This window comes from Antechinus flavipes, chromosome 3 (genome assembly GCF_016432865.1).
Source record: "Antechinus flavipes isolate AdamAnt ecotype Samford, QLD, Australia chromosome 3, AdamAnt_v2, whole genome shotgun sequence".
Classification (NCBI taxonomy): domain Eukaryota; kingdom Metazoa; phylum Chordata; class Mammalia; order Dasyuromorphia; family Dasyuridae; genus Antechinus; species Antechinus flavipes.
The window spans coordinates 632,277,576-632,297,834 of NC_067400.1; the positions used below are offsets into that span (position 1 = coordinate 632,277,576).

General features: G+C 41.3%; 2 protein-coding genes across 7 annotated transcripts in view; both read right to left on the minus strand.

Moving 5' to 3' along the window:
• Positions 1-8,442, minus strand: part of LOC127556812 (zinc finger protein 239-like) — a 31,758-nt gene extending 23,316 nt beyond the window's left edge. The window contains exons 1-4 of one of the 2 annotated variants that reach the window (XM_051990259.1): positions 8,414-8,442; positions 7,380-7,448; positions 5,058-5,231; positions 3,016-4,778 (exon numbers count right to left, since the gene is read on the minus strand). In XM_051990259.1, the coding sequence (XP_051846219.1) occupies positions 3,580-4,758 (1,179 nt within the window). In that variant the 5' untranslated portion in view covers positions 4,759-4,778; positions 5,058-5,231; positions 7,380-7,448; positions 8,414-8,442 and the 3' untranslated portion in view covers positions 3,016-3,579. The other variant, XM_051990258.1, reaches the window with a different exon arrangement.
• Positions 1-20,259, minus strand: part of LOC127556798 (zinc finger protein 420-like) — a 143,039-nt gene that overhangs the window by 97,410 nt on the left and 25,370 nt on the right. Inside the window, exon 4 of one of the 5 annotated variants that reach the window (XM_051990232.1) lies at positions 8,414-8,450. The exons of the other annotated variants lie outside the window; for them this stretch is intronic. Coding sequence (XP_051846192.1) covers positions 8,414-8,450 — 37 coding nt within the window. The remainder of the gene's footprint in view (positions 1-8,413; positions 8,451-20,259) is intronic. 5 annotated transcript variants of the gene reach the window in all.

The following is a 20,259-nucleotide window of genomic DNA, read 5'->3' on the forward strand; positions in this document are numbered from 1 at the left end:
GGTTAGAGGAGATACAGTAGAACGAGTTTAAGGGCAATGCTCTAAAAGGTATTACAGAACTTTGATCTTTTCATTTGAAGACCATGTGAATCTTTTGTCAAGTGTGTTTCTTTTGCAGAATATCGGGTTCTACTTTCTAATGCACTGTGCTACCCTCCTCTGTATTAAATGTCTATCACCTCATGTATATTTTATTATGAAAATTCTAATTTTCTCAATGATATACTTTGATACTTACTCATTGTCCCTCTCCTCCTTATTTTTAGACAGAAACTAAGTGGGAAAAGGAAATGGGATCAACAGGCAGTAACTGATCACTGAATTGGCCTAAACCTCACTCTTCAGCCCACCTAAACTTCCATTCATTCCACTCCCAGATGACAGGCTAGGACTTTAGCTAAAAAAGTCTCTTATCCAATTCTCTCCTTTATTTGAATCTTCCATTATGGTGCAAAGTTATTTTCCATCAGTCAGGAGGCACAATGGACAGAGCGTGATTCCTGGACTCAGGAAGACTTGAGTTGAAAACCACTCAGACATTTTTCACTTGGGTGACACTGGGCAAGTCACTGTGCCTGTTTTCTTCTGTTACTTTTCTATACCCTTAGGATACTAATAGTACCTCCTACTTGCCAAGTGTCTGCATACTGACCTTTACCTGCTAGTTGGTCAAATGTGATTTGTATATTGACCAGTTTGCCTATTTGGTTGGGCTTCAATCCTACATAATTCAGTATACTCTGAAAGCCACAACAAGTTTTGTCCAGATCCAGATTCTTAAAATATCCTTGCTATGGATTTCCAATCACTGGGGGTTAAAATTACATAAGCCAAATTATCTACTAACATCTTAACATAAGACAATGTGGCCTCATAAAGAGTACAGGCCTTTTTCAAATATTTGATTTTTTCCAGATCAAAAGGAGTATATCTTCTCCTTTGTTGGCCCGAAGAATCAAATTCTTCAATAACAAGGTATGCATTTAGATACATCCTGTCCTTCTTTTTTAGCTTTAACTAGTGCCTTTTGTAATCCTATCATAGGCTGCTTCATAGCATTCCCATGGGCAGTATTGACTGCAGGCCAGGCAGTATTCTGGATGACAGAATTTTCAGAACAGACTTGGTGGATTGCTGCTCAGGTTGCTTCAGGAGCAAGCATGAAGTTGTATTTTGAGCAACTTAATGGGATTAGGGCTCATGCAGACACCGGAGATCAAATTCATTTTGCTGAAGAGACATATTTCCAAATATCCCAATGTGCCAGAACAGCATGGAGAAGGATTCCTGTAGAAAAGGGTGAAAAGGAAACTTTACCCAAATAAGACAAAAAACTATTGAACTGGATCAATCAATGCAATCCTCTTAATAATGTATCAAGCTTGCTGTTGTATTTTAGGCCTTGAATATGTTTTGTTACCCTGGCATGTTTCCTCCTGCCCTGTTCTCTAATACATGCTCACCACTCCTTAGATGAGCTTCAAGCATCCCTTCTTTTATCTCAAGGTGGCACAGAAGAACAGGGAGAGGTTGAGGGCCACCTCCAAGGAGGCAGAGGATACAGAACAGCTCAGGTCTGTAGCTTGTCCCGTTTGTTGGCTGTGAGAACTCGGGATGGTTGCTCACCACCCTCTGTTCTGTCTCCAGGGAAAAGGATGTCTTTGGAGATTACAAGGCAAGGAGGAAACTGTATGGGTGATTTTATAGCTAATAGACACATGAGAAAAGACCAATGTTCTCATGAGAACACACTATTGCCTCTGTGAAAGATATATAAATCCTTATCCTCAGATAAATACATTTTGTTTGTTCTTATCTCCCACCTGACCTCTTTTTCCTGTCAGCTTGTCCTCCAGCTCTTCCCCTAACAAGGTCTAGAAGCTCACAGGCTGCCTGGCTGCTAGGGCTGGATGGGCGGCAACATAACATAATTCTAAGATAATCAACTCAATTCATGTTTTTCTCTCATGTTTCAAAAACATTATTCATGCCATTTTTAAAATTCTGATTTTCCTCATTTTGGAATTTAGGGGAAAATATTTTCTTAGAAATACTGGTATTTAAAAAATAATTTCTAGGGGATTATGTAAATGTGCCCTTCAAAAATGAACTCTTCTTTTGATCTGGACTCTGCAAAATTGATGTGAAAAATTATAGCTAGAATGTTTGAAAACTTACCTGTTTATCTGGTATATTTTCCCTTAAAATAAATATTACAGCTTTTTAACCAAATAATAAATTCTTATTCCCAATTCTTTACTTTTTACATTTGTATATAATTTATATGAACACTGTGTGGAACAATGATGACCAACGCAAAATAGATCACATAGATGTTTTTCAGAGTCAGAGCAGAAAGCAGTTGATTCCATTTCTGCAGGAATGGGACATCACCTCAACTAGTGCAGTCTAGTGAAGGGAGGCAAAGTACAGGAGACGGAGCAGGATTTTTTAAACACTGGACTGAGCAACTTTACCACACAGTGGACTCCAGCTAATCCGGACTTTGTATCAGGGCTCACAATGTCATAGGAACCCACTCCACTGAAGAACAGTAACTATACATTACAAAGCTTGCTGATGTGGCAAAGTGGTTCGTGCAAGACTAAGCAAAGGTGTAAAGGGAAGAGTTTTTCTGGAACTGTAGTCCTAAACTATGGCACTCCTCTGGGGGTCAGCATTCTGAAAAGGCCTCACTTCCCAACGAACCCACCTAATACAATTTAGCAAGATAAGGTCTAAATGGAGATCTAAGCCACATTCACAAGATATTTTAAAAGAAAATTAGAGCATGAACACATGACTTATCACACAGATGGAAAGCCAAAGAATTTAGGAAAAAACAAGATATTGAAGAGGAAAATTAAGTAATAAAAACCATTTAAATTCAGATAAAAAACCTCAATCATTTTTATTGAGAAAGGAGATTGAAACAATTGGTTTTTTCCATTATCAAGACTCTTCTTTGGATACCAATCTTGGGATTTCAGAGAAAAACACAAATCTATTTCTGACCTTTATACACAGTATAAAATTGCAATGTCTAATGAGTTCTGTGCTGTAGGAAGAGGCCTTCCCTCATTCATTATATTCACATGTTTCATCTGCAACAAGATTTCTACACCAAGTATGAGATCCAGCCTTTCTGCAAATACATTTTGTATAATGTTTCTTTCCAGTGTGAATGTTGTGATTTATAATGACCTTTATCTTGTAGAAAAGGGCAAGTCTTCCTTTAGCACATCTGTAAGTCTTCTCTCCACTCAGTATCCTGAGTTGCAAACTCACAGATGAACTTGGGCTAAAGACCTTCCCATTCCAAGTCCATAGGAGATTTGTTCCCAAGCAGAAAATCTCTGTTGACTGACAAGCTCTGTCCTCCATTTTTATAGCTTTATTCATGATTTCAATCTTCTAGGAATTTTCTGGAGGCAATTTAGGGATGACGTGAGCCTGAATGTTTTTCCACATGGATTATATGAATGTGGGCTTACATATAGTATGGGATCTTCCATGTTTAGTCAGGGACTAATAGATATTGAAAACTTTACCATGATCCAGTCACTCAAAAGTTTTCCTCTAATGTGCACTCTCTGTTAAGCAAGATTTGAGCTTTGCCTGAAGGTTTCCACATTCATGAGGTTTCTGTCTAATGTGGAATTTCTCATGTTTACCAAGACTGTTGTGCCATGTGAAAGACTTTCCACAGTCATTACCTCCATAAGGCTTCTCTCCAATGTGGATTCTCTGATGGGAAGCAAGATGGCTACGCTGTGTGAAAGCCTTTCCACAGTCATTACATTCATAAGGCTTCTCTCCAGTGTGGATTCTCTGATGGACAGCAAGACTGGAGCAATCTGTGAAAGCCTTTCCACATTCATTACATTTATAAGGCTTCTCCCCAGTGTGCATTCTCTGATGGGAAGTAAGATGGCTGCGCCACGTGAAAGACTTTCCACATTCATTACATTCATAAGGCTTCTCCCCAGTGTGGATTCTCTGATGGGAAGTAAGATGGCTGCGCTGTGTGAAAGCCTTTCCACAATCATTACATTCATAAGGCTTCTCTCCAGTGTGGATTCTCTGATGGCAAGTAAGACTGCTCTGCTGGGTGAAAGCCTTTCCACAATCATTACATTTATAAAGCTTCTCTCCAGTGTGGATTCTCTGATGTTTTCGAAGACCTGAACTGCATCTGAAATTCTTTCCACACTGATGACATTCATAAGGTTTTTCTCCAGTGTGGATTCTCTGATGGACAGCAAGGGAGCAGAGCTTTGTGAAAGCGTTTCCACAGTCTTTACATTCATAGGGCTTCTCTCCAGTGTGGATTTTCTGATGTTGAGCCAAGTTGGAATAACATTGGAAATCCTTTCCACATTGTTTACATGTGTAAGATTGTTCTTCTATGTGAATTCTCTCTTGTTGAGAAGTAGATCGCTCTCTCAAAGTCTTTCCATGTTTCTTATATTCATGAGGTTTCTCTCCAGCATGGATACTCTGATGCTTGGCAAGGGAAGAGAGTACAAGAAAAGTTTTATCACATTCATGACACTCAGGTGTTTTCTCTACAGGATGTATATTCTTATCTTTAACAACACTGGAATTTTCTCTTAAAGCTTTTTTGTGTGTATTACATTCATAGTGTTCCCCTCCAGAATGGTTTCTTTTCTGCTTAGCAAGAACAGCCCTGTATGTACTATATTGAAAAAGGTCTTTCCGTGAGATCATTTTCAGATTTGCACTCATTTCCTTCATATCAAACCGTGTCTCTGCATCTGAAAGAAATAAATACATGTGTATAAATATACCCTCTAAAGCTGGGTGATCATAAATTCACTGACTTTTAATATTTCCAGGTAAAAGTTTTTAGCCTGAAATGGACAGATTCAATCATTTTTAAGTGCTATTAGCTCACACCAGAAAAGTGATTCAATTAACACAGAGTTCCACACAGTACAATGACATTGGACCCCCACAACAAAGCTGAGACAAAGGCAAGGTGAAGGTTCTCATAATTTAGAAACCAGGCTATGAGCTCTGAATGGCTGAGTAACCTGATCCAAATCCAGGCAGCAGAGATTAGAACTCGAACTTGGAAACTGGAGCTTCTCAATCCGTTGCGCTAGACAGATATTCTCCATCTTATTTCCAATTCTTTCTTTCAAATTCAATCTCAGGCACCACTTAGCTCTGCACCCCTGGGAATGTGCTTCTTTGCCTCAGTTTTCCTGTAGAGGGAAGGTAATAATTGTACCCACTTACCAGGTTGTTGTGAGCATCAAATGACATAACATCTTTAAAGATCTTGGCACACACTAGGCAACTTATGCTTGTTAATTACTATCATTGTCACTATGACTTTGATTCTCTCCACTTCAACTCTTCCTTCATAAACTTCCCTTCTCCTCACTCTTTACATACAAATGTCTATTGAACATGACGCATTTCCATGAGGAAAAAAACACTTTTCTTTGCCTGGATTAGCTAAGAATGAGTTTCATAAGCTGCTGTTTCTTCTCAAACCATCTCCAAATTTTTATGCCAGATTTAAAACTTCTTGATAGTTTCTCATTGCATATCCAGGGCTCAATGCATAGAACAGAACAGGTGCTTAATCGATGTGCATTGATTGGTAGACATTACCTAGGGCTGATCATATGGCCTAACCCCACCTCAATCCTTGCATGCTGGTCCCTTTCAGGGGCCAAATATATGTTTCTATTTCTGTCTCTTTCCTGCTCCCTCTCACCTATGAACAAATCCCATAGTGAAGATAACAAGGTACTAGGAATCCTGGTGCTGTTATTGAATAACCACAAGTGTTTCCTTCCATATCCCTAACCTAAGAGAAGCTGTCAGGTATCTAGTGAGTAACTGGATTTAAGTGAGGGAGGGAAACTTATGAAACCAGCCATACTTTCCCCCACAGAGCCATCTGTGTCCTGTGGCCAGGTACACATCAGGATTACTGCAGATGGCTCTGCATGCAGGGGGAGATGTAGCCCTTCTTAGGGTAAGGGCTCCAACAGGTTGCCCCCATGTAGTGATTAAAGCTAGGGAACAATGGAGGCAAAGAATCTCCTCTCTCACCTGGGCTAAAAAAAAAAATCTCAATAAGTAAAAAGGAATGAATGAATGACACTGGGAAGAAGCTTTGGGCCAAAGCAGAAATGATTGTGATTTACACTAAGTCAATAAGGACCCAAAGAAAGACCAAATGGATTTATAAAGGGATCTATGGGAGGTCAATGAGAATCAGACAGATTTTGATTCAAGGTGGATTCCTTAAGAAAGGAATCAGGGCAGCTAGATGGCACAGTGGATATTGTACCAGCACTGAAATCAAGAGGACCTGAGTTCAAATCTGGCCTCAGACACACTTCCTAGCTGTGTGTCCCTGGGCAAGTCACTTGACAACAATTGCCTCAGCAAAAAAAAAAAAAAAAAAAAAAAGAAAGAAAGAAAGAAAAGAAAAGAAAGCAAGAATGAATCTATTCAGGGATTGTTCAGCGGTGAAGAACGAAAGGAGGGGAATGCTTTTAAGAGCATCTGTAGTAGGGATATATAATATTCTAGGTGGACAAAGGGAAGGAAGGAAAGAAGAAAGAAGGAAACAGGCAAGGAAGGAAGGAAGACAGAGGAGAGAGAGCAAAGGGAGGAAGGAAAGAAAGGAGGCAGGAAAGGAGACTTCCAACTGATCAATTCCAGCTTGTGGCCAGCTTTCCTCAGAGATTGTTGCTTGTTCTATGTATCTCTGCTTAACTGTAGCCTATGTGGGGTAGTTGGCAGAGGATGAAAGAGGGGAAAAGAATAAAGTAAAAGCACACAAGAGAGAACAAAAGAACAACTCCAGGAAAGCAAAAAGCAATGGATGGTTCTGAATACAATATCTTTCATTTATGGTTCTTGGAAATTTTTATTACATATTTCAAATCCTCCCTTATGTTCCGCTGAACATAAAACATTTTTAAAAATTGTTCTTTTATGTCTTTTTCTACTTCATTTTTAGTTTTAAATAAATATCCAAAAAGTAAAAACAAATGCTTTTTGGCTTAAGGAAAGCCTAAGAAAAGTCATATGAGACAGCCCGAGCCCTCTTTCTTTGATTGTAGATTGCTGGATGGCCCCAAATTTCCAACAAAGACTTCCACTAGGATCATTGATTCTTCATTAGAAGGGAACTGAAAGGCCATGAAGTCCAACCGCCTCATTTTACAGATGAAGAGACTGAGGTTCAGAGGTTCACTGAGGTGCTCAGGATGTCACTAACACAAAAGTCTGAAAAAGGATTCCAAGCCAGTTTTCCCACCCGCACGCCCATCACATGAAGCAGCCTCTGGGATAGCAGCCTGCACCCCAGCTTGAAACTCACTCACCAGGAAAGAAGTTCCTAAGGCCTCCTCTCTCCACATGGGAGATGAAATCTTCTCTGGGAACTGGAAGTCCTGGATAGGAAGAGAATAGTGGGTGTGAGCCTTGAAACTTGTCATTTATTCCTCATTAGAATAGGGCCAGGGCGCAAGGCCCACTGGGTGGGTCCAAGGGCAACTCAAAGATGGTCTTCAGGGTGCTTATTGCCAGGGGAAGAGGGCAGAAGGGAAAGGAGGCCATGCAGGCAAGCTGGAATCAGAAGATCCTGATTTTGCTGCCTCCTTCACAGCAGGATGGCTACATCCCACAGCTTCCATTTTCTGGACATTAGAAGCAGCTGGGAGCACAGAGAAGGGAGCACCGGGCCTGCAGTCAGGAACCCCGAGTTCAAATTCGGTTTTAGACACATCCTGGCTACATGTGACTGTGGGCAAGTAATTTCATCTGTTTGTTTTAGCCTCCAGACCAGTAAAATGGGGATAAAGATGGTGCTCAAAACAAAGGGTTTTGGTGGGGATAAAGGGCAATAATGTGCATAAAGGAAGCTTTGAGCACAAGGCCTAGATTCCAGCAAATGTATGGGAAGAACTCCTCCCTTCCCTTTCTCTTCCTGTACCTGTACAGGCCTTTAGGAGATGTATGAAGGAAGAACAAGGGTCCACTTGCTGTACTGGGCATTTATGAGTTACTCCAGGGGCAGTGAGGTAAAAATGTATATTTTTTTTACACAAAAGAATTTTGCAAAGACAAAATGGTTCCCCCCAAGAAGAACAGGGTTCCTTCTCTTACTCCATGTTCAGTGAAAAGGGGCAGGATTGCTTTTCAGAAGATTTGCAGGCAAAACTGGCATATTCCCATCCTACAATGCAAAGACCACTCATAGAAGGGCAGGCGGCAGGAGGACCTGTCTCTTGGGACAGGAGGCAGCCCTTGGACCTTTCTGAGAACTGGTAAAAGCCTGAAACTCTACACCCTAGGGAGGGGATGGTGACACTCCCATTGATGGCAGTTACAGAGTTCCAAGGGAAGTGCTCCTTACCCAGGGAGAGCAAGTTCTCGGCATTCTCCAGCATGACCTCCTTGTGTAGCTCTTTCTGATCCAGGTCCAACAGACCCCACTCCTCAGGGCTGAAGTCCACAGCCACATCCTTGAAGGTCACCAGCTGCTAAAACACCAACACCCAGAGGATTTAAGAGTTGAAGCACACTTCATAACTGATCTAATCCAATGCTCCTCAATGTACAGAAGGGACCTGAAGCAAGGAGGAGGGATCTGCCCAAAGGTGACAGCCCTTACAGGATTCAGAGCCAGCACTGAAACCAAAGTCTCCCAAAGACCAATAGAATATAGAGAAACACATTTTATATTTTCAGATGGAATATGGTGTTGCCTGTGGAATCAGGGAAGTTATGGGTTCTATCAGAGAGAGATGAGGATTTGTGGAGGTGAAATCACCCAGTGCTATGTTAAGAAAATGGCATGAAGTGTTTGTGTGAAGCTAGCAAGTATTATGTGCTGTAGAGCTGAAACATTTCCATGATCACTGAGGAGAAAAAAAGATCTTGTGAATTTTGCAAAGGCCAGAAATGAAGTCTTATCCAGACGAAACACTATCCTTCCCCCCAATAGTAGTTTATTTTTCCAAATGAAAGTACAGATAGTTTTCAACATTCATTTTTGTAAGATTTTGTGTCCCTAATTTCAGAATCACACACTTGGTAAAGGATCTGGCCCTATTTACAAAAGCAAACTGAAGCAGAGAGAAGGGATTTAACCAAAGGTCATATCCTTTATGAGAACACTTGGAAGCAGAGTCATGCAAAGGCCTCCCACCTACACTGTACAGAGCTGGTGTGGACACAGCTGCCGACATGTTGTCTTCCATTTGAGAATGGAAGCTTCTTGAGGGCAAGGATTGATTTTTCCTTCTTTGCATCTCCCTTATATTCCACAGGGCCTCTTCCCTTTCTGAATAAGGGAGAGAAAGCCGAAATATGAGCTGAGTATGATGAAGTAATTCTAGAAGTGCCTATTTGCAGTCAGGGATCTTTTCAGGGACTTTCCTTCTAGGAAATGCCATGTATGCCATGTCAGCTGGTAGGGTGGGCCCAGGAGGTACAAGGGGCTCAGCTCTGAGGCAGGAGCTTGTGTCTTACAGGTATTTCCTTGAGAAGGCCAGGGGTGTGTCCTCTTGCTAGATCTTTTCTGAGGGGGGCAGCACTAACTGCAGGTGTCTCCCTTCTGGGGATTTACATAAGCAGTGCTGAGTGGGCTACTCACGGGGTATTCAAGGGGAGAGTAAATATAAATGACCAGCTTCGAGTCCATAGGAAGAAGGATGAGGAGAGAAGTAGAGAGAGGCAGAGATGCAGAGAGATTCAGACATGCAGAAACAGAGACGCAGAGACATACATCCCACGGAATGGGATGTTCTTGCTTCCTGCTAAGCCCTGTTGAGATTGCAATAAAGAAACATTGGCTGGTCTCCATGTCTATCCAGGGAAGATGGGTATGTATGGCCCTGGTAATCAGTAGCCTCGGTGGGAGGTAACAGGAGATAAAGAAAATAAAATGCAAAAAAGAAAACCCCCCAAGGAAGCAAAGAAATGCTGGACAGCTCCTGATGCATTTGTAATATTTTTTATGTAGGTTTGTTTTCTCAAATCTGCTCTTATGTTCTGCTGGTTCCTTGAAATTTTTTTTCTTCTCTTATTTTGTATTTAAGGTTAAAACAAATTATACTAGGGGTGCTGGAGGGCACAGTGGTTAGAGCACTGGCCCTGAAGTCAGGAGAACCTGAGTTCTAATCCTATCTCAGACACTTAATACTTCCTAGCTTTGTGACTCTGGGCAAAGTCATTTAACCCCAATTGCCTCAGGAAAAAAAAATAATAATAATAACCAGGAAAATCAGTAAAGATCTGTGTGGCCTGAGGAAACAGGAGCTGAGCAGCAGCAGGGGGACAATTTCTGCTCTGCTCCCAGCCAGGGAAAGGACAAGAGCTGGGGAAGCTTCCAGGGTTCTGCTCTAGACAACAGGGCCAAAGGTTTCCGGGAAAGTCAGTGGCTGTAGGAGGGACCCTGACCATAGAGACAGGCTAGAAGGGGTGTGTGTATGTGTGTGTGTGTGTGTGTGTGTGTGTGTGTGTGTGTGTGTGTGTGTGTATCTATGTGTAGAGGGGAGATGGTGTTAAACCAAAGCAAAGGCATGATGCCCACAGGACAGACACTAATGAGTGACATGGTCACCCTTGTCAAGGACCTATTCAGGGAAAACTTAAACAAACATGTGGGGGCAGCAAATGGGGGAAGGGAGTTAGTGCTCAAGATGCCAAAGGAACAGTGAATCAGTCCAAAACCTAGCAGAGAGGAGGGCAGTGTTGTTATTACTGCATTCATTTTCCTGCCTATTTTTTGCAAAGGATCCACAGATAAGAAAGGTGGCCATCCTCACAGACCATCCTCCAGATCCATGGAAATGGCCTCTTGGGCTGATGTTGCCCAGATCTTTGGGCAGAATATACTCACCTGGGGTGGGGGTCTGCAACTCTCAGGGGCCATTCCCTCTGGCTCCAGGCTCCCTGCTTGGGCCAGGCCTTGGTCCTCTGCAGGCTGTTGGGAGGGAATGATTATAACTGCACAGATGTTGTTTCCTTCTTTTCCCAGACAGGGGACTAACCTATAAGAAATTACAGAGGGTGAGGTTCCAGGGGAGTTACTAAGCCCCTAGCAATGGCGTAGAGCACAGACCCCAATTAACAGGGAGACAACAACTATTGAGTGATTCAAGTTGAGGAAGAAATGAAGCCAAGAATGTTTTTTCATCCAGTCAAAAACAAGAAGTCCGGGAGGGAAAAATCCCCAGGACTATTGGCCATAGGGACAGTCAGGAGTTTATATAGAAGGGACAGGGAATAAGATGATTGTGGTGATATGGTATAAAATAGAAGATAGGTTCAGCTTCTCTTATGCCTACTGTTCTGACTCCCTTTCTCTCCCCCACCTTCTTACAGATCCAAGAGGCAGGAGGGGTTTGAGGCCCCAGATGGGATGAAAGTGTGTAGAACCTCAATGTCCCCTGAGTTAGAAATCTCCCTGCCAGTGATAGTTGGTCCTCCCAGCATCCCTTCTCCCCAAGAGATATATTATCTAGACAATAAACTGACTGAGGGATAAAGTAAGGAGGTAAGCACTCTGAGATGGAGTCCCCAGGGAAAGAACAAGGAAGCCTAAGGCTGGGAGACAATCTAGTCTGGGATTCAGCTCCCAGGACCTATGTTGAGGGAAGGGGCAGGGAGCTGGGAAGCCTGGGTAAAAAAGAAGAAATTTAAGTGTCCAGAAGTGATTTAGGTGAGTAGTTGAATCAGGAAAAACAAGATGGCTGAATCCTGAAATCTAAGCAGAAGATGGAGGAAGGTTCCCAAGACTCTTGGGTAGATTTTAGGCTTAGAATCCTGAAAGGGAATGTGGAAACAGTGAGCCACATGTCTGGGAAGGAGCTCAGATATGTGGGTCCAGAGAAATTGGCCCAGAAAACAGCTTCAGTGCCTGCAACCAAGAAGAGTTCCTGGGGGCAGAAAGGCAGAACCTGTGGAACTTTATAAGAAATCATGTCTGAAGGCTTACAATCAATTACCCTACAGGAGCTGGAGGCAGAGCTAGGACACCTGGGTCCAGAAGGGGAGGCTGAAAGTGGGACTCCTAGGTTACTATGGGGGAATCTTGCCTTTGGGCAAATACGACCCCATGGTAAGCTCGAGGAGGAGGGCAACACTGGATATGTGTGAAGTGTTTGGGAACCTGAATAAGAAGTAGGGGCCAAGAATTCCTTAAGTAGTCAGTTGTTCTGACAGATAGGGAGGACACTGGCCATCAGAGCAGTTAAGAAGTATGAATGCTTATGCAAGGGCAGCCTGCAGAAGCCAGGACTTGTGAGGAACCCTGGCTCATACCTACCTGGGTATTGCCCCAACAGGGAACGTTTGCAATAAGTAGAAAATGGCAGATCCAAGAGAATACCCAGAGATCTCATTTCTAAGCCTCCCTGCTTCCCATTCCAGGAAGGCCTTGGAGGCTCAAGAGCCCCAAGCAACTTAGCCCCTGAAGTCTGGAGGGTGGGACCTCACTTCAAAATCATCCAGGATGATGACCTCTGAATGCTGCCTGCCTCCCCTCCCCCAGCCCTGCCCATCATCACATAACCAATGGCCATTGAAATGACTTTTCTCCAGCCCTAGACTCCTCCCTTTCAAACTCTACCTTAGGATTCTTATTTCACCTAGTCACTTACCCACCAGGCTGCTCATCTTGCTTCCCATGAGCTCCCCCCCACCCAGGTTTCCATCACCAGATGTTTTGTTGGAGGAAGGATACAGGACTTTGATCTGACACTGGACTTGGCAGAGTACTGCCTCCCTTACATCCCACTGAAACACAAATCAAGGCATCTCCCTTTTATCTGTGGTCCTTTTCTAGAATAAAACATCATCATTAACAGGTCATCAAGTCACTGTACCTCTGTTTCCTTCTGTTACTTTTCCATACACTTAGGATACTAATAGTATCTCCTACTTGCCATTGTTATTGTAAAGAAGAAATAATATTTGTGTATCACTTGGACAATAGATGATACTATATGAAAGTTAGCTATTAATCCTGTGATTTAGAGGGAGAAAACTTTGGAACACAAGGTTTGGCAATGGCGAATGTTGAAAACTATCTTTGCATGTATTTACGAAAATAAAAAATACTTCCAGTGAAAAATTCTAGATTGATTAGGTCGAGATTGACCTAAAGCTACCTAAAATAGCAGAGCAAATTAGAAGCAAAAGGAAGTCCCACTTTTCTTTCATAAAACTCAGACCTTTTATAGGAAAATCAACCAGAAGGACCTTGGGGAGAAACCAGAACTTTTATCTTTCAAATAATCATCTTACATGTTTGTTAGGATTCTTACAAGGTGCTAAACCAGTTATCTAATTTAGAATGGTACTTAACAGTTCTCTAGCTCACTAATGTACTTAGTACTTACTATAGTTCTACAGGATTCACATCTTTAAGAGAGCATATATAAGCTAGAAGCCTCAACCAGGATTCAGTGCAGGAGATTCACAAGTCAGAGAGCACAAGCCCACTCTCAGAGGCAGAGAAAGATTCATTCCATTTTCCACCCCTGTACTGGCTGGAGACATTCAGAGGGAGCTAGTGGCAGAAGCTGGCAGAGGCAAAGGACTAGAGGCAAGATCCAGAAGGCCTCCAAAAAACTACCGGAGCCCCAAAGTGAAGGAGATAAGATTTTGATGGAGACAATAAAGGATTGGACTTTAATCCCTGGCTGCATCTGGAATAATTACACTGAACTGAAACTAAGGCTGCCTCCAGAAGCCCCCCAAGAATCCTGCTCACAGAGAACATTATATTTTAGAGAAGATCATTACATTTACTCTAGTTCCCTCCAAATGTCTCCAGCTAGCACAAAGGTGGAAGAAGGAATGACTTCTGAATGTCCCAGACTCAATCCTGGTTGAGGCTCCTAGCTTAATTAAACATGTGAATTTTGTAGAACTCTAATAAGTACTAACTACATTAGTAACCTACAAAACTGTTAATTACCATGCTAAATTAGATACTGACTTAGCACCTTGTAAGAATCCTAACACATGGTCATTGTAAGACATCTCAAATCAGACAACTGGTTCAAGATGTCCAAAAGTCAGTTTGGAACAGAAGGGCTTGAGGCTGATTGACCTCAATTTTTTTTATATTAAATATTACTTTTTCCCCAATTACATGTAAAGACAATTTTTAACACTTTCAAAAAAAATTTTAGAGGCAGCTAGGTGGCACAATGGAAAGAGCACCAGCTCGGAAGTCAGGAGAATCTGAGTTCAAATTTGGTCTCAGATACTTAACATTTCCTAGCTATGTGATCCTGGGTGAGTCACAACCCCAATTGCCTAAGCCAAAAAAAAAAAAAAAAAAAAAAAAAGCATCTTTGCTCTTTCTGTTGATCTTTGCTTGCATTTTGTTTTTGGTCTTAGGGTTTTTTTCTTTCTTTCCTTCTATGCTCAATTTTTTCTTATGGAGCAAGATAACTATATAAATATGTATCTATAGACATTGGATTTCACATATATTTTAACATATTTAATAGATATTGGACTACTTGACATTTAGGGGAGAGGTGAGGGGAAGGACAGAAAAACTTGGGAACAGAAAGTTTTGAAAGGATCAGTGCTGAAAAATGAGTATCCAAGGGTACTCATTACCAATGCATTTGTTTTATAATAAAAAGGTTCAATAAAATTTGAAAAGAAAAGAAAAAATAGAAGAGAATCTGAAACATCTCATTAGAAAAACTGGAGAACAGATCAAGGAGAGACAATATAACAATTGTGAGATTATCTAAAAGCTACAATTTTAAAAGAATCTGGATATAATCGTTCAAGAAATTATGGAAGAAAATTACTCTGAAGTTCTAGAACACGAGGGTAAGAAAAAATTGACTGGTCACCAACTGAAAGAGATCAGAGAAGGGAAACTTACAAGAATATTCTAGCAAAATTTCAAAATTCCCAGATTAAGGAGAAAATATTGCGATGTAACCAGAAAACAAGACAATAAAATACTGCAGAAATAGTCAGGATTTCACAAAACCCAGGAGTTTCTACTCTGAAAAACCATAGGTCTGGTTACATTAAATCTCATAGAACAAAAGAACTGCAGTTGCACCCACAATAATCTACCCAGAAAGTTGAATATAATCTGGAATGAAGAGAAAAATGGACTTTTGATAAACTGAAAAGCTTTCAAGGATTTGTAATAAAAAGAGCAAAACTCAAAGGAAAATTTATACAAAAGATCCAGAAAAAAGGAAAACGTTAAAGACTAATTCCAAGGCATTCCTTAAGACCAATTATTTACTTATAGATGTGAAAATGTTGTCAGTATAACTGTAAGTAGTTTAAAAAATTGGGGCTGACTGTTGTATGATGGTGTAGGAAAAGGTAAAAAGAAACAGTTATAAAAACTGGGCAAGAGGAAAAACTACTACTGAGAAAGTAGGTGGGGAGGAGGTTGCAGAGCTAGTAACATTGTAACTTTATTCTCTGAATTTTCCAGGAAACAATGTATACATTCAGAAAGATGCAGAAGCCTTCTGAATATATAGAGGTGAGGAAACTGGGAGATGGGGTGAGGGAGGGACTTTTAGCTGAATGGGATGAGGAGTGGGAGAGAAGATCAAGTGACAGGGATAGGGTAAAATCCTGCTTGGGAAAGAGAATGGTGATTAAATATAAGATGGAAAGAAAATCAGTTCTTTGGATGGGAAGTTTAAAGGGGCTCTTTGTGATAGCAAACACCTGGAAATTGCAGGGATCCCATTCAATCCATAATTATTTTAAATTTAAAATGTCATTATAAGAAATTAGAGACAGTTGGTTTTGAAGTGCTAAGAATCCTGAGACTCGATTCAAGAAAGATTGATTTCAAATCCATCCTCATACTCTTAATAGCTGTGTGTCCCAGGGCACATTATTACTTTATAGATGTGTGCCTCAGTTTCCCCAATTATGAATAAGGAAAATGACAGTACCAAACTCACAGGTATGTTGTGAGGCTCAAATGAGAAAATAATTATATTTTTAGTACATTACTGCCACATAGTAAGTATATATAGCTTCTCCCTTTCCCTTCTTTTCCCACTGAGCTGGAATTTGAGGCGATAATGAAGGAAGTATAAGGATAAATTTCTTATACCAGGCAGCATTAGGAACAAGGACAGCCAATTTATGCTTGATAACAAGAAGAGCTTTCTAAAGTCTAGATCTATCCCAATAAGGAAGGGGTTGCCTTGACAGATGGAGGGTTCCCTTCACTGCACAACTTCAAGAAAAGGCTGCAGGAGCAGTTTTCAGAGCTTTTGTAGACAAAATTCACATCTGGTTAGAAGTTAGACTAGATGTCATGTTTAACATTAGCTCCTATAATATTATTGTTCTGTAAGAAATGACCAGCAGGATGAATACAGAGAGGACTGGCGAGACTTACATGAACTGATGCTGAGTGAAATGAGCAGAACCAGGAGATCATTATACACTTCGACAACGATATTGTATGAGGACATATTTTGATGGAAGTGGATTTCTTTGACAAAGAGACCTGAGTTTCAATGGATAAATGACGGACAAAAGCAGCTACACCCAAAGAAAGAACACTGGGAAACGAATGTGAACTATCTGCATTTTTGTTTTTCTTCCCGGGTTATTTCTACCTTCTGAATCCAATTCTCCCTATGCAACAAGAGAACTGTTCGGTTCTGCAAACATATATTGTATCTACGATATACTGCAACATATCCAACATATAAAGGACTGCTTGCCATCTAGGGGAGGGGGTGGAGGGAGGGAGGGAAAAAAATCGGAACAGAAACGAGTGTCAATATAAAGTAATTATTAAATAAAAATAAAAAAAAAACATTAGCTCCTATTAAGAAATTCTTTAATGCTATATTGCTTTTTGAGCATTGCAGAAACGAGACACTGACCAAGATCTAATACTCTATACTGAGGTAAGGTCAGAATGAGTTCTTGATTCAGATATAGTGGATGATACTATAAACAAATTAGGAGAACAAGGGATAGTCTGCCTCTCAGATCTGTGGAGAAGAAGGACATTTATGGCCAAAGAAGAACTACGGCATATTATCAAATACAAAATGGATAATTCTGATTATATTGAATTAAAAAGGTCTTGCACAAACAAAAGGGCAGCAGTGCTGGCCAGATATTATGCTGGGCTGTCCTGTGGATGAGGAGGAATGAGCACTTGCTGGGAAAGTATTTTAGGGAGCAAAAACATTTCCTGGACAGAAGTTGAGGAACCCTACATGTGACTTAGGTGAGAACTGCTGCTGAGGTTGAGCCCCCTGGACAGAATTCAGAACATAATAGTAAAAGGAACTGGGGGTTAAGGCAGCATTACCCAGAGCTCAGAAATCAAACTTTACTGTAACAATAATCATTATTATAAGCTGCTAAAAATAAAACAAAACGAAATGAAAATTCAGGATGAGTAAGCAAAGGAAAAAGAACCTCACAATAGCTACTTTGCTACAAAAGAAGATCATGGTCAATATCCAGAAAATAGTTTGGTTAAAAAACAAGCCATTCCTGTCCCAAAGGGTAACATCAAAGGTACACAACAAGCCCAAAAAGGAGTTCATGCAAGAACATAAAAATGAATTCAAAAATCAAGAGATCAAGGAAATAGTAGGAGGGGAAATGAAAGCAATCCAAGAAATTATGAAAAGAAAGTTAATCAATTTGAAAGAGGTAACAAAAAAGTTCTTGAAAAACAGAAGAGGAATCGAGTGACATTATGAGACACCAAAAAATAATTAAACTAGAAAACATAGAAGAGAATCTGAAACATCTCATTAGAAAAACTGGAGAACAGATCAAGGTGAGGCAATATAAGAATTGTTGGACTACCTAAGTTATTATTTAAAGAATAATCTGGATACAATATTTCAAGAAATTATGAAAGAAAAATGCCCTGAAGTTCTAGAACATGCAGGCAAAAGGGGAAAGAAAAAAATCTACTGTTCACCAACTGAAGAGATCACCCGAGGAAACCTTATAAGAATATCCTAGCAAAATTTCGCAATTCTCAGATAAAGGAGAAAATACTGCAATCCAACCAGAAAATAAGACAGACTTCAATACTGCAGAAATAGTCAGGATTTCACAAAACCCAGCAACTTCGTCTCTAAAAGACCATAGGTTTGGTTACATTAAATTTCAAAGAACAAAAGACCTGGAGTTGCATCCTGAATAATTTATCCAGAAATCTGGAATATGGAATGAGGGGGAAATAGACATATGAGAAACTGAAAAGCTTTCATGTATTTGGAACAAAAAGACCAGGACTCAATGGAAAATTTAATATAAAAGATCCAGAAAAAAGGAAAATATTACAGACCAATTCGAAGGCACTCATTAAGGCCAATTATTTACTTATATATGAGAAAATGTCATCAGTATAAAATGTAGATAGTTTCAAAGGTTGGGACTAAAATGTGTGTGATGGGGCAGGAAAGTGTAAAAGGAAACAATTACAAAAATTAGGGAAGAGGAAGAACTAATCCTAATAATAGATGAATAAAAGAATAATAATAGAAGCACTAAAACTAATATTAAAGAGGAGAAAGGGGGTGTGGAGAGCTGGTAAGATTGTAACCTTCCTCTCTGAATTCAGGAGGAAACAATGTATGCATAGGGCAGGACATAGAAGCTTTGTAAATTTGTAATAAACCTTGGGGATGGAAGGATGGCTCTGAATGGGGGGGGAGGGAGAGGGAAGAGAGGGCCATCAGGGGAAGGGGGGAAGGGGGGGAGCCTGAGATGTAGTCTTGGGGAGGGAGGGGGCGGATGAGGTGAAGTTTGGGGGCTTTAAAAGAGGGAGCAGAGAAGCAGGAGGAAAGAAGAGCCCAGGTTAAGATCTGGGAGAAAGAAATTCTGATATAGCTAAGGGTAAGTAGATCAGGGACATTGAAGAGGCAGAAGGCTTCAGGAGGACACAGATCACGGGAAAGCAGCATGACTGTGCCCTAAGGTCTTCTTAAGAGCTGGGGAGGGTGCTTGGGACCTGCTGGTAAAGCTTAGATTTGGTGACTCTGAAGGGAGCCAAAACACTGAGCCATGGTCTGGAGTCTGATCGGGCAGCAGCCCAAGAGCCTGGAGGTTAGGGGGGAGAGAGGCAGAGCCAGGAAGGAGTTTTTAATCCCCACATCCAGACTGGATCTTCAGAGCAGACAGAAATTTTGATCTATCAGGGGCCTAAGTTGGAAGACAGAAGCACCACGTTTCTAGCTGGGATTCAGGAACAAGGCAGGACTCCTGGGTCCTTATGGGCAAGGTCTGAAATTGGGAAAATGTAAATCGGTGATAAATCCGGGGACAGTAACCTCCGACAGTAACTTCCCGTTTGGGAAGTACTGGGGTGGGAAAAGAAAGGATGGAGAAGGGGGAGCTGGAAAGGGAGGGATTGTTCAATAGCCGAGTCTGATAGAGCAGTACGTTCCTGGTGCTGCTGACGGTCAGATGATCCCCCATTCGCAAAGACAAAGGCAAGTAGCAAAAGCTCAAAGGTGGGCAGGGAGGTGGGGGGTAGATATGCCGGAAGGTGGACGAACCTACCTGGGACCTGCACCTACAGATCTGCCTTGCAGGAGGCAGAGAGATCTCAAGTCCAGAAGTCCCAGTTTCCAGCCAGATCACTAGAGGAGATTTCTCCTGGGCCCAAGAATTCCCACCTTTGCCAGCCCAGAGATTTGCCAAAATGAGCTGTCTCCTTCTATGACGCCCAAGAGCAGGATCTCAGGCCCTGAGCTGCTTCCCCACCCCAAACCCCGCCCTCCATCACGTGAAATGCCTTCACCACTGGAGAAGCCCAACGTCCGCCCTGGACTCCTCCCAAGCTTCCAAACTCCACCCCAAGGACTCATATTCCACCTGGATCACCACCCACCAGGCTGTTCAACTCTGAGATCTCCTCCTCTCTCCAGGCTGCCTCCTTTTCCCACTATCTTTCAGAGTTTGGGGGCTCATTCCTTCCTCTCTGGAGCTGAAAGGGTGGCTACATAAAACTTGGGCAGCAGCCAAACAGAAAGTAGTGGGTCCTATATTTGAGGTCCTGATTGCAACTCAACTTTGGGAACCTTGGGGATTTAATTTACCTTCAAGTGTTAATGTACAGGATACAAAATAAACCCACATAAGTCATCAGCATTCTTATACATCACTAACAAAACCCAACAGTTAGAGTTACAAAGGGAAATTCCATTTAAAGTAACTACTGATTGTATAAAATATTTAGGAATC